Source organism: Elephas maximus, chromosome 19 (genome assembly GCF_024166365.1).
Source record: "Elephas maximus indicus isolate mEleMax1 chromosome 19, mEleMax1 primary haplotype, whole genome shotgun sequence".
NCBI lineage: Eukaryota > Metazoa > Chordata > Mammalia > Proboscidea > Elephantidae > Elephas > Elephas maximus.
The window spans coordinates 76420588-76432024 of NC_064837.1; the positions used below are offsets into that span (position 1 = coordinate 76420588).

At 46.0% G+C, this 11437-nt stretch overlaps 1 protein-coding gene across 1 annotated transcript; it reads left to right on the forward strand.

Moving 5' to 3' along the window:
• Positions 1 to 1646: 1646 nt before the first annotated feature.
• Positions 1647 to 7562, forward strand: PENK (proenkephalin). The gene is made up of 4 exons (XM_049860098.1): positions 1647 to 1721; positions 1797 to 1854; positions 2336 to 2476; positions 6596 to 7562. The coding sequence occupies exons 3-4, from the start codon at positions 2339 to 2341 to the stop codon at positions 7256 to 7258; spliced, it is 801 nt and encodes a 266-aa protein (XP_049716055.1). The 5' UTR covers positions 1647 to 1721; positions 1797 to 1854; positions 2336 to 2338; the 3' UTR covers positions 7259 to 7562.
• The last annotated feature ends 3875 nt before the right edge of the window (positions 7563 to 11437 follow it).

The window sequence follows — 11437 nt, forward strand, 5'->3', positions numbered from 1 at the left end:
CACTGCGCCACAGGGCCCCTTAGGCAGAGTCTAAAAAGTCGAGGGAAACGTGTGCCTTTCCTGTAAGAGATTAATGCTGGCTCTTTAGAGCTACGGGGAACGTCACCCCTCCGCATCGCCAGCATCGCCTTTCCCGCCGTGCTGCAGAGCTGCCCAGCCGAGGGGGCAGCTCCGCGGCAGCTCCAGGTCGGCTGTCCCGAGCCAGGGAGGTGAGACGTGCCCAGACGCCAGGAGACCCGATCCCCGCGCGCCAAACCTAGGCAGGAGAGCGCTGCCCTCTAGCGACCAAAATGGGCGATGCAGCGTGACTCTCGCTTTAGAAGCGCCTGGCGGCTCCACCCGACCCCACCAAGGACCAAAAGCGGAGCTGTCCTTTGCTTTAACGCCCTGGGACTCTTTCTGTGTGGTGGGCTCCCGGACTGTTTGTCGTTTCTCTCTAGGGTCAGGAGAGAGCTAGATACATAGGTGGATGGATAATAGATAAAGGATAGGCAATGACAGATAGAAAGACGAATGGATAACAGATGGTTACAAATACTTTGGGAGGGCTTGCTATGGCGACAGGCACAAGTCTATTTTTTTTCAGTTTATTCTCTCCAGAACCCTGTGAATCCCATAATACTTCTGTCCTTGTTTTCATATAGGGAAACGGAGGCATTAGAGAAGGTGAGCAACTTGTCAAGAGCCAGGAAGAGGCTGAATTGGTTTCCAACGACAGCCTTGGTGGTCTGCTCTCTGCCCCCTCTCTGAAGAGCGGTGCGAAGAAGGCATCGCGTTGCTGGTCATCCCTCGCCTCCACCCTCCTGGCGCGCTGACGTCTCCCTGCCCCGGCACCCCTTCACTCGTCAGACACCCCTGGACGCCTCTCCACCTCGCTCGGCGCGGCATCCTGTGAGCTCTGCCTGAGGATGTGGATAAGCGGGTCTCCTCCCGCGCTGAAAGGGTGCCCGGGGCTGTGACGCGTGCCCTTCCCCGAGGAACGAACGCTGTTCCAGAACATTAGCTTTACCTGCTGCCACACTTGGCCAGGGATTTCACTAAAGAGAAAAGGGAAAGCTCTGTCCTGAGATTCTAGGATTCCGGGAAAGTTCCAAGCATTCTCTCCTTTAACCATTTATTGAGCTCCTACTACGCATTTAGACGCCTCAGCGGCAACCCGAGTCAAGGGCGGGAGACAGACAGTGGGTACATGATGACATTTTGGAAGTCTGTACTTGGTCCCAACAGGGACCAGAGAGAGAGCCCCGAGAGCAGGTGGGGACAGGTCGATTCACCTGCGCTGAGGGTCTCCATCACATTCCAGAAATCTAAGCCCGTCTTCCTGCCCCTCCTAACGCCACCTGGGGTCCTCTCCCTGAAGCCTCTACCCCCACAACGCCTTCAGGGATTTTACACCACAGATCTGGATCTTGCCCCCATCTCCCCCAGATCTAAGGACTCTAGGCTCCCGGTAGGAAAGCCCTGTCGCGAGATGAGTCCCAGGGCGTCGCCCCCACCTGACCCAGGCCTGGGGACAGCTCGGCCAGCGGGCCCCCTCCGGGAGGGCGTCAGCACAGGCTGGCGTAGGGCGTGCGTCACCGCAGCCAGCCTGCGATTGGGGCGCGCCGCCTCCTTCGGTTTGCGGCTAATTATAAAGTGGCCCAACCGCCGCCAGCCCGCGACGGCGAGGCAAGCGACCCAGGCAGCGCCCGGAACCCGGCCCCAGCGCGCCCCGCGGCCAGGTGAGGCCCGCGTTCGCCGCCCGGCCCTCTGCCCAGCTCGCCTGCCTCACCCGTGCGCTCTTCTCTCTCCTCCAGAGTCGTTCCCGGAACCAGGTGTCGCCGACCAGCCCTGCTGCATCCGAAGAGCATCAGCGTGAGTGAACTTGCCCAAAGCTGTCATGTTTGGGGACGTCTCTCCTGCTCGATTTTACTCTGCATGCCATTGCATGGGGTTCCCGACTTTCTCCCGGTCCCTGTTTGTGGCCTTGGTCAATGCCGCGCCTCCTGCGCACTGGCGCTAACCCCCGGCGCCCGCTGTCGCACTTGGCCTCTGGCGTTGCCTCCAGAATCCTGCCCTGGACAGCTGACTCCCGAAAAGTGCAGGGTGTCCGAGAACCCCGGCAGCCCAGGGCAGGAGGTGACCGCGCCAACCTGGAGCCGCCAGGAGAGCTGAGTCGCGGGCTCTCCGTCCAGGAACCCTCCGGAATTGCCGTCGGCTGGGTGGGCTGGGGCCCGGGAAGGAGAGTCCCTGCGGACTCTGCTCATCGAACTGGGGCTTCCGCGCCGCGGGCGCCTTCCGAGGAACCCACTCTACCGGAGGGCAGGCTTGGAAAGCGCGCCCCTCTCTCCTTTAGCTCATGGCGCGGCTCCTGAGACTCTGCACTTGGCTGCTGGCGCTCAGCCCCGGGCTCCTGGCGACCGTGCAGGCGGAATGCAGCCAGGACTGCGCGTTGTGCAGCTACCGCCTGGCGCGTCCGGCGGACATCAACCCGCTGGTGAGTGTTCAGCGCCTTGGTCCAACGAGTCGCGTCCAACCCGCTGACACCCAGACCCGCTGCGCGGCGCGTCTAGAGGTCATACCCGGTCCAGGCCGCGGTAGTGCGAATCCTTGGTGACCCAGGTGTCCTGGCTGTTCTTGGAACGCTCTAGCTCTTAGCTTCCGCCTCTTAGTCTGTCTAGGAAAGGATAGGGCAACTGTGTCTCGAGGCCAACCATATTTGTTTTAACCCCGGGGGTGCAGGCTTCCCGGGATGTGCTCTCTTCAGCACCTCGGAGAGCACTTGGTGGGCGCCTCCAAAGACGCGCAGTCACAACCAGCTCCCAGCACACCCCTGCTAAGGGCCCCATTCCCACACCACTAACCTCCTTGCCTTCCTGCACTCACCCGCGAGAAACCTGGCAATAACAATGTTGCCATGTTTTATTTCGTCGCCTTTCTTCGAATTTCCCGTCTCTAGCTCTTTAATCCCAGGTCCCTCAAGGTCTTAGCCATACCCGTGGATAGAGGAGGGCCAAGGGATGGGGAAGGGACAAAGGGAGAGGGAGGGGGAGTGCAGGAGACGGGAGAGAAAGAGGTCAGCAGTTGTCTTAAGGCAAGTGACGCTGGAATTTAACTTCTGTCTTGTTTTGACTGTACTTTTGTAATACTTGGAAACCCTGGTGGCGTACTGGTTAAGTGCTACGGCTGCTAATCAAAGGGTCGGCAGTTCGAATCCGCCAGGCGCTCCTCGGAAACTCTATGGGGCAGTTCTACTCTGTCCTATAGGGTCGCTATGAGTCGGAATCGACTCGACGGCACTGGGTTGGGTTGGGTTTTGTAATACCTACTAAGACAATTGTTTTAATTCTGCTATTAAAAAAAAAAAACAGGAGGAGTGGTGGCCAGTTGAAGAGGTGCCAACCGTCTGAAGGGTTGGGGGTAAAAAGCTGATGAAAGAGAGCTCTCATTCTAACCAGAGGACATTTGCTCTTCAATCAGCTCCTCAGGCCCTCTGCTAAACCAGAATCTCCAGATTCAGGGCCCAGGAATCTTCATTTTAACTAACTCCCCAAATGATTCCTTTGCACTGACTTCACAGTTTGATGAAATTCTGCCATGACTTAAAAGCTCAATACAGAAAAATGTATTAATCCAAGCATTTAGGCTCACTTGAGCCTTTGATCAAAGGGTGTGTAAGATCCATTAAGTGGAGAAGAAAATTAAGGAATGGATTCCAAAAAAATTCAAGGCCTATATTTCAGATTGAATGTTTGTTTCATTTTAATGACCTGGATCCATTTCATTTCAGGTTTGCTAACCTGGTTTTAGAGAGAAGATACATAGTACAGCTTCATATTTAAGCTCTGAGAAACATGTCCCCCTTAGATACAGGAGGCAGTCCACTTCCGCCACCTCTCTTCTCTCTGCTGTAGACTAGAGCCTTTAAGCCTTGCATAAAAATTGACTAGTGGCTACAAACATAAGGACAGATCTTGTAGGTAAAGAATAGTGTACACAGAAGAGAGAGAAACCCAGGACATACCACAGAGGAGACCCCACTTTCTGAACTCTAAATCCCGCAGCCTAGTCGCACCCACTTGGAGCTTTGCCTGGACTGCACAGGGAGCAGCCCTATTAGTTAGGTCCTAGTATAATTTTTCAAATCACACTGTCTGACCTTAAAGTAATATGAGATTTACTTAAATTATGTGATTCAGTGGATTAATATGACTGACATTTAACGATGCTTGTTCATTTTTTTTTTTCATATTTAATCTACTCTCTTTTTTTCTTTTTCTTCACCAAGTTCCCAAAATGCTACTAATCTTATTCTCCCATGGTAGAGAATTTGAGCAAAACTCCTTTTGTGGCAGATAGTCCTTCCCTGGATATTGCCCAAAACTGTGTTTTCTCTCCTTTCTCTCCACCCTGTTCTCATTATTTAACAGGATTTGGGGGGAAGGGGCGGAGGGGATAGAGGGATTAACTGCTCTTTCTGAAATTCTCCCCACTGCTTCTTATGTTGCTAGTGTTGTAGCTTTTTATTGTTGTTGCCGTGTAGCACCGGTCATATAAGCAATTTGAAGAAAAATAAAAAAGAGGTAATAAGGAATCATCAGGAAAAAATAGCAGTCTCTTAAGAAGGCATTTTGAATTTAACTAACTGATTTTTTTGTCTGTTGGAGTTGACCTTTAATGTTGTTGTTTTCTAAGTGACAAAAGGCTTTGTTAATGGCTACATTACTAGAAGTACAGCAGTTTGGGAATTTTAGTTAGGAAGCAAAAGACATATGGGAGACGAGGTTGCCAAGCCAAAAAATATGCAATGAAAGCAATGTAATAAATATTTGCTGAGTTTCAACCTTGTAAGAGACACTTGTGCTTGGTTCTGCAGAGGATGCAAAGATGAGCTATGGGCTTGTCAAATTCAATTTACTGTCTAATAAGGGAAATTTACTATCTAAAGTGATCTTGACCATAGAACACAGGGTGATAAGTACTGTAATAGCGGCGTACATGGCTCTTAAATCAAACCATTGCCATCATAGAAACCTTTAAATTAACTTCACTTCTTTAATATAAGTGTGTTGCTGTGATTATTTGTCACTATTTGTTTTTGAAAGAATCCCAAATCGCCTACATTGAAAAGTGTTTTGATAAAAGTATATAAAATATTCAACATTGATTTTTAGCAAAGAGATCATTTAAATTTCATTTTAGAATGGAAATGCCACTTGAACATCTTAAGTATATTAATGATGTTTTCACTTCCTGACCAGCTATCAAAAATAAAATAGGGCCATTTTAATTTAGATCATATTTAGATTTTTTATGTACTCATGTGTTTAATTTTCTTAGACATAAAGGTTAAATAATCATTAAGAGCTGGTTAAATGTGTACCCTAAAGAATTTTGTTGCAAGAATGAAATGTTTTCTTTTATCTTAAAAATATGGTGTGTATTTCATATCAATTAATATACCCATATGCTTTAAAATATCAAGAAAGGCTTGATTTTTCCATCTAAAACAAGGATTCTCAACCTGGGTTCTATAAATAGCTTCAGAGACCTATGAAAATATCATAAAGATTTTGTAAATGTTAGTGCAATGTTAGTACTATTTTTATCATACCCAAGTGACAAAAAAAAAAAAATTTTTTTAGGTGACCTACAGACTAGAAGGGAATCATAATAAGATCATTACAGTTTATAGCCTATTCCTTATAATAATTATAATTTAAATATTGTATAATAAACAGGAAAGAATTGCATGCTGATCATTCCTGTTTTACCAAATAACATGATTTTCATTTGAAAAGTCTTTCTCTGCACACCAGTGGCTAAATATTAAGAAATGTGAATAATTTGAATATTTGCATATCTATAACCTCATATCACACCTCATTACTATAATCATGTGGTTCAGGATGGTAAAATCAGCTGTTTTAATCAATCAAGGAAAAAAGAAAAGCAAAACATCTCTGCTTTCAGCAAATCAATATAAAAAACCCAGCAAATCAATATAAAAACCAAATAATTCGTAGGATTTAAATTGAATTTTTAGGCTGCCTTTCCATACTCATTTTGAAAATGTTGTTTTCTTTAAAGATTAAAAGAATTAGCAGGAATATTGTACACTGTTCAAGGTAAAACATTCATAATAGTAAGCAAATAAACCGTATGCTATTAATATTGATTTGATCTGTAAGCTAAGAGGATAAAAGGAGTTTTAGAGGAAATGATCCTAATTAGGTAAATAGAAATTTCTCCTTTTTGGTTATAAAAATCCTAGGCAAAATGAAATAAGCAGTGAAAATTTTTGCAGTAAAATTAGATTGTGAAGGCAGTCAGTCTCAATTAAAGTTGGTTGGAAAAAAACCTTTCGAAGTATTGAATCTGTTAAAATCCAGAGAGAAATTTCAAATTTGATCCAATTAGTCCTCCTCTTTCCCCCCTTCAGTTTTTATTTGTTTCATTTGCCTGTCTAGTGGGATGAGAAAGTGCGATGGAATACGGGGATGACTTCATTATGTGCAACAGTCCCTATTAACTTGAGCGTAATGAAGTCCACAAAAACAGTGTTCACTTAATGAAATCAGAGGAACCACTTTTTATCATTGAATTCTTTTTCCAGGCTTGCACACTGGAATGTGAAGGAAAACTGCCTTCTCTGAGAACCTGGGAAGCCTGCAAGGCGCTGCTGCAGCTGTCCAATCTGGAGCTTTCTCAAGATGGCGCCAACACCCTCCAAGAGAGCGGCAAACAGGAGGCGAGCCATTTGCTAGCCAAGAAGTATGGGGGCTTCATGAAGAGGTATGGAGGCTTCATGAAGAAAATGGACGAGCTTTATCCCTTGGAGCCCGAGGAAGAAGCAAATCAAGGGGAAACCCTTGCCAAGAGGTACGGGGGCTTCATGAAGAAGGATGCTGAGGAGGACACCCTGGCCAACTCCTCGGATCTGCTGAGAGAGCTGCTGGGCACCGGGGAGAGAGGAGAAGGTGGCCCCCACCACGAGGGCAGTGACAACGACGAAGGAGTGAGCAAGAGATACGGAGGCTTCATGAGAGGTCTAAAAAGAAGCCCGCAGCTGGAAGACGAAGCTAAAGAGCTGCAGAAGCGATATGGCGGCTTCATGAGAAGGGTGGGCCGCCCTGAGTGGTGGATGGACTACCAGAAAAGGTACGGGGGCTTCCTGAAGCGCTTTGCAGATGCTCTGCCCTCTGACGAAGAAAGCGAGAGTTACTCAAAGGAAGTTCCCGAAATGGAAAAAAGATATGGAGGGTTTATGAGATTTTAGTATTCTTTCTCCTCAGAGACCCCAGGCCCCAGCAAGCCTTCCTCTGTCCCCTATGAGAGACTGCCTCATTGACTGTGTTTGGCTGTCTTGTGTTGCTTGCAGTGTATTTTGCCCTCGATAGTCTGCCTAACTAGAGGACCTGAAAGATGCCACTTCAGGTTCTGTGCTCTTTTTAGTCTCTAAGCGCAGTATTGGTCTATTGCAGCTATTTGGTTTTCATGCTAAAATGAATTTTGTTACCTTGTCCTTTATTTTTGACGAACATCAATAAATGCTTACTTGTATATAGATACAATAAACCCACAACCCTAACTGCATAATGTTCTTATGAGTCTTTTCTTTTCCACGGCCCTCAATTGCCTTTGGATTTCCATAGTAAATCCTAGACTCAGAGACAGTAAAACCATCTGTTAACAGGAAACCACTGGCCTCCTTTTCCTCCCACAGCTGAGGCTGCAAACACATTTTTTTAATGCCATTGCTTATATACCAAATTTCAGGTTTGTAAACTCATTGGAGCACAATAGAATATATTTGCACTCTCATTTCTGGAAATCGGATACATGAAGAGAAAGCAAAGTCTAATAAAGGAACTAGCTGTGTCTTCCTAGGTAAGAAACCCTGTCCATACAATTTTGTACGTCTCTTTTCTTTAGCAAAGTACTTTAGGAAATTGAAGATAATTTAGCCCCATTTTACAAATGAAGAAACTGGAGCTCAGAAAGGTTATGTGCTTGGCATAAAGTTGCCCATCAATTGAAGAATATAAATGGGATTAAAACTCCAAACTTCCTGTTCCCAGTCAATGTCCTTTGCACTATACTTCCCTATCTCCCCCCAAGTCACTACTAAGAACTGGAAGAACTTGGATTATATCTTGTTCATCAGGTGCAACCCTGCACTAGGGATATAATGAGTCCTCCAGTATTTGATGAATGGCTAGATGAGTGAATTGATGAAACATTGTAGCTAGAGAATAAGGAAACCTATTGTGAGAGGTTTTTATAGTTAATACTAGATTTAGAAGGCAAATTCCCATCACACAAGGAAGTTGTGACTACATCATATTAATTAAACTATTTGGGATAACATTCAGGTACCAGAAACATAACATTTGTTTTTCTAATTGAAACAACCTGCAGGTCAATCCCCACCAACTACCTCATTCTTCCAGAAAGAACCCCCACCAACCTTCTCCATTCTGTTCTCCAAAATAAAAATCAGAGCTTAACAATTCAGGAATATTAAGGGTCTCCGCTCTTCAGGCGCTCACAGTCCAACCCCCTGTGTTTGAATCTGATAAGAGAGCTCCCCTGCCTTCAGCCATCCTCTCTTTCTCCATCCCTGGCCATCTGATCTGTGCAAGGCCACTCACAGGACTGCACCACCATCTACCTGCCTAACCCTTGCTAAACCAGTTTTCCTTCCAGATGGAGCCTGGGAGCCCGCCTCCTTTTGAACTAGAGACTCAAGTAATGTGTTTGAAGCAGATCAAGAAGGTGATAGACGGCAACTGTGCTTGGAATCGGTATCAGCAAACAGTAAAGAGTGATGGGGACTGTGGTCAAGTGGAGATAGTTGGTCTCTATTCAGCTTTAGCCAGTGGCTGCCCTTGGAGACAACTGCCCAGCTTTGCCAAACTTTCCCCAAAAAAGCCTGAAGCCCTTAATTTTATGATCATATTCAATGTTTTTAATTTTGTGATTGCTTCCATTTAAAACAGAGTATGGGCCAAATACAAACACATCTCCAGGTTAGCTTTGGGGCTAGTCTTTGGGGTGAGAGGAAGTCACCTAATTCTCTCTCCTGGAGCAAAGGAATCCCACATCTTGGAAACATGAATCCACCCTTGAGAGGGTAAAGGGGAAATGCACTTGTTCCTTCCTGATAAGGGTACACCCGAAAAAAAATACAATTGTGTAATCAGATGAATCCATTGCTTTTCAAATCAAGCGGAGTTCTCTACCAAGGAGCAATTCTTTTCTATTTCATGGTAGCTGGTAGCCGGGGCTAAGGTCCTAGTTGTGGTTAACAAACAGTTGTCTTTTCTGAATTCCTCATGTGATCCAGGCTCAGGCTTAGTGCAGAGCTTTCCCAGGCTTCTGAGTCTTCTGAACCTCTATTTCACAACCCATAGCCTACACTGAGAGACCAGCAAAGTCTGGTTCATGTGTGTGTCCTCATCTTCCCCAAGCCAGGTGCCTTCTGGAAGCTAGAAGATGCTCCATCAATATTTAGGGAGGGAGGAAAAAAGGAGAGGGACAGGGAAAACCAGGAAAGGAGTGGAGAAGCGAAAAGAACGTCAGAAGTGATGGCTCCTCCCTTCTGGGCCCAGGGGATTGCGATGCTGCCTACATATGCACAGAACCGAGCTCAGCAGTAGGTGCAGGCAGTCGTCCACAGACCTGGCCTGAGGGCTGTCTAGGTTCCCTTTTTCCCTACATGGTTCCCGCCCTGTCAGCCTCGAATCTGAAATTCAACCCTTGAATTTCACTCCCTTAACTATTAAAGGCTTTGATGTTTTCAGAAATGTCTTATGAGTTCTGAGCACCACTTGCTTAGAGTCATCTGGGATGCTACTGTATATGCAGATGCCCTCACTCACTCTGCACAAATGCCCCGGGTTTCTTCTACACAGAGAGGACCAGGTGCACTGAATGCCGCTGTCGGCTTAAGAGGCTCTCCAAGAAAAAGTATGTGCTAAGTATACTCCATATTAACTGCAGGGGGCACTGCAGCTCCACCTGTGCCTTTTCCCAGTAATTGGGCTCCTTCAGCCCCTCATTTCCACTAAGGTGGGCCCTCCCAATTCCATCTCTAAATCTGCATCCTCCTCTTGGTTCCTTCTGAGAATTAACACGTGTCAACTCTGGGGCCAGGCTGATTGACATTCCAGCTCTACTGTTTACTAGCTGTGTGAACTTAGGCTTTCTCAGCCTCAGTTTTCTTATCTGTACCTCATTGTTGTTGTTGTGTGCCATCAAGTTGATTTCAACTCATATGGACCTCAGATGAGAGAGGAGAACTGCCCCCATAGGGTTTCCGAGGCTGTAATCTTTACAGAAGCAGGTCACCAAACCTTTTATCCAGCAAAGCAAATGGTGGATTCCAGCCACAGACCTTTCAGTTACCAGCCAAGTGCTTAACCATTGTGCCACCAGGGCTCCTTCCATACCTCATTAAACCCATTGTCATTGAGTGAATTCCGACTCATAGTGACCCAATAGGCAGTACAACTGCCACGTAGTTTCCAAGGAGCACCTGTTGGATTTGAACTGCCAACCTTTTGGTTAGCAGCTATAGCACTTAACTACTATGCCACCAGGGCTTCCTCCATACCTCATTAAAGGAGGTTGTAATAAGTAAATATGTTAACTTGTGTAAACTGCTTAAACCAGGCCAGCAATCAGCCCTTTGCAAGGCTTAGCTGCTGCTGCTTAGTGGCCAGCTCCTCTGACGGGATTTTTTCTGGTGGGTTCTCCTGCTCCCACCCCACTTCGCCCTGGTTCTTTCAAGGATGAGCTCCTATGTGCGAACCTCAGTCCTGGTCTGAGCCTGATAAGGCCCAGACCAGAGGGTATTTCTCCTAAGGATTATATCCCAGCAGACAGAAACTACTTGCAGAGCCATTAATACTCATCTTCACTTTCTCAATTTTCTAGAAAAATATGTAAAACCTGTGTGATCAAAACGTTATCAAAAACATTGAGCTACAAAGATTTCTTCTCATAGGAAGATATGGATAAGGAGTAAAAATTTGAATGCAAGTGTATGAAGTTTTTTTTTTTTTTTTTTTTTTTTTTGGCTTGAAATGTACACAAACGCAAGTGAAGCAATTCATTCAACAAATGAAAGAAGCCAGGTATGCAACTATCTAGTGGAAGGGTGTTCCAGAAGTAAGGAAGAGCAAGTTTTTGAAGATCCAAAATGTGGAGGCCATGGAAAGAGCTTTGAGTTTTATTCTAAAAAGGTGATAGAAAATGATTTGAAATTAAGTAGAAACATACATTATGTTTTTGCATCTAGCTGTTTGGCTCAAAATTATGTTTCCAAGATTCATCCATGTCGTTGCATTTTGTTGTTGTTAGTTGCTGTGCTGTCAGCTCAGACTCTTGGCAATCTCGCGTGTAACAGAAGGAAACATTGCCCAGTCTTGCACCATCCTCATGATTGTTGGTA